This window comes from Emiliania huxleyi (assembly GCF_000372725.1).
Source record: "Emiliania huxleyi CCMP1516 unplaced genomic scaffold EMIHUscaffold_2888, whole genome shotgun sequence".
Taxonomy (NCBI): Eukaryota; Haptophyta; order Isochrysidales; family Noelaerhabdaceae; genus Emiliania; species Emiliania huxleyi.
Window position 1 is genome coordinate 1 of NW_005199862.1, and position 2,207 is coordinate 2,207.

Below are 2,207 nucleotides of genomic sequence, written 5' to 3' on the forward strand. Positions count from 1 at the left end.
GGCGGCGGGATGACCTCGCAGGCGAGCGGCCTTGCTGTCGCTGCCCGGGAGTGTCGGTGCTGAGATCGTCCCCGACCTTTGCAGGTCGGCTGGCACGACCCTCCGGGCGCAGCGGCCAGCTTCCTCTCGGTGACGCACGGGCTGATCGACGCCGCCGCCTCGCTCTGCGAGCGGGCGGACGGCGCGGCCGACGAAGACGCGCGGAGTTGCGCGATCGAGGCCTTTGGCGCGCGGCTTGCGGCAGAGGTGTCCGCCTCTGGCCGGCGCGGCCAGCTACGCGGCACGCTCGTCGCCATCGAAATGGTCGGAGCCTGCGGCTCCGCAGACGAGTACGGCGGCCGCTTCGCCGGGCTGGCGCGGCAGGTGGGTCAGCGGGTGGTGGGCAAGGCGGCGCTGGTCGCGGCGCTGCGGGAGCACCTGCAGCAGTGGGCGAGGGGCGGGGCCGTGGCGAGCCGGCACGAGGCGTACGCTGGGCTGCTGCCCGCAGAGCTGCTAGGGCTCGCAGGCCTCGCCGACGAGGGAGCGAGCTTTTACCTCTGCCGCTCGTTCGAGGTCGCTCCGGGCGTGACCCTCAAGCCGAGCTGGTCGCTCGGCGTCTACCTCTCGCGGTCGGCCGCGCCGCCGCCGCCACCATCGCCGCTGGAGCATAGCTGATTTTAGCGCGCAGATAGCGTCTCGCCCCAGAGCCCCACTCAGCACTCAACACTCTTACTTCACACTTGTGCGGAAACACCTACACTGCAAGAGTGCAACCTGCAAACACTCGCTTGCTTTCAGTCATGGAAATCTCTAGTCTTTCTTAGAGATTGAGAGGAGTGAGACCTGAAGATTTCAGGGCAGATCTCAGTCTCTAGTCCCGCCCTTGAGATCTCCCAAATCTTCGTCGAGACTTCAGCCACGAAATCTCAGTCTTCCCGTCGCTCGGTGTGAGTTTCTAGAGGAAGCGCGTGAGATCTCAAATGGACAAGATTCCTTTTCGGATTTCGCTTTGGGAGTTTGAGATTTCGATGAGGGGTGGGAGAGACTGAGACTGCAAGCAAGAGAGATTCCGTTTTCGATGCAGAATGCTGTGAACTTCCTCAACCTTCCAACGCCTTTATCTCGCATCGTTCGAAAAACATCACTTGCGGACCACCGAAATCTACTCGGGCAGCGTGACTCGAGATTTGAGATTGAGACTGAAAGAGTTTAAACAAGACTGAAAGAGGCACGCTCGGCTTGCAATGCTTTGCGCCGCCGACACCGTCCATCTCGCCGCCGGCCTGAGGCGGTTCTCCACGAAGCTGCGGCCGCTCGAGAGTGAGGACGAGATCGTCGCGCTTCTCCTCGGCATGGCCCGCTACCCAGTCGACACACCCGACCGCGCAGAGCTCATCGCTGCCGACATGCAAACAAAGCACGCGTCCACGACCATCAACGTCCTCGTCAGCAGCATCGAGAGCGAGGCGGGCATCAGCGCTCTCGTGGATCTTCTCGACCGCAAGCGCTTCCATGAGCAGGAGAAATCCACGCCGCTCCACCTGGTCCCGCAGATTGAGTTCTGCGCCGTCTGCGCTTTGCAAGGGCAGAAGGTGTGCCTTGTGGTCAGCGACGAGCCCGTCCATCCGACCGTATACTGCACGCACGGGCGCTTTGGCGGGCTCCTCTACTGCAAGCGCTGCCCAACTTGCCGCGCCAAGCACAACCTCTCATATGCCGAGGAGAAACTCGGCTGGCTCAGGGCAAGCAGGTGCCGTATGACGGCGCGATGGATCAGACTCGCAAGTACGTCCAGCTGTCGCGAGACATCATCTTTGAGGGCGAGATGCTGTGGCGCCTCGACACGCAGATGCTCCACTCGCACACCGGCTTTGAGCCGTACGCCAAGGAGTGGACGACCTTTGCCGACGAGCCGCCGCAGCTGGTCGAGCCTTTGCGGATAGCGCTGTCCCACGCCTGGCTCGCGTGGACGCTCCTCCGCTGGCGCGACGAGCTCCAACTACCCAAGGAGCCGCTGAGCTTTGCGTCGCCCACCCACCTCGACGAGACCTTGCTAGACTACACCATGCGTCGCGACCCAAAGACCGGCCGCTTCGACGCTGACTCGCTCATCGTTCGCTTCACCGACAAGTGGGGAAGGGAGCACGAGCTCGTCTGCCTCGAGCCCAAGGACTCCGGTCGACCTGCTTGTGCTACATCATGCGACACGTCGCTCTTAGTGCACAATT

General features: G+C 62.8%; 1 protein-coding gene across 1 annotated transcript; it reads left to right on the plus strand.

Moving 5' to 3' along the window:
* Positions 1-9: 9 nt before the first annotated feature.
* On the plus strand, positions 10-654 carry EMIHUDRAFT_254931 (hypothetical protein; the record flags this gene model as incomplete). The annotated part of the gene is made up of 2 exons (XM_005775950.1): positions 10-36; positions 85-654. The coding sequence occupies 2 exons, from the start codon at positions 10-12 to the stop codon at positions 652-654; spliced, it is 597 nt and encodes a 198-aa protein (XP_005776007.1).
* Positions 655-2,207: the final 1,553 nt, after the last annotated feature.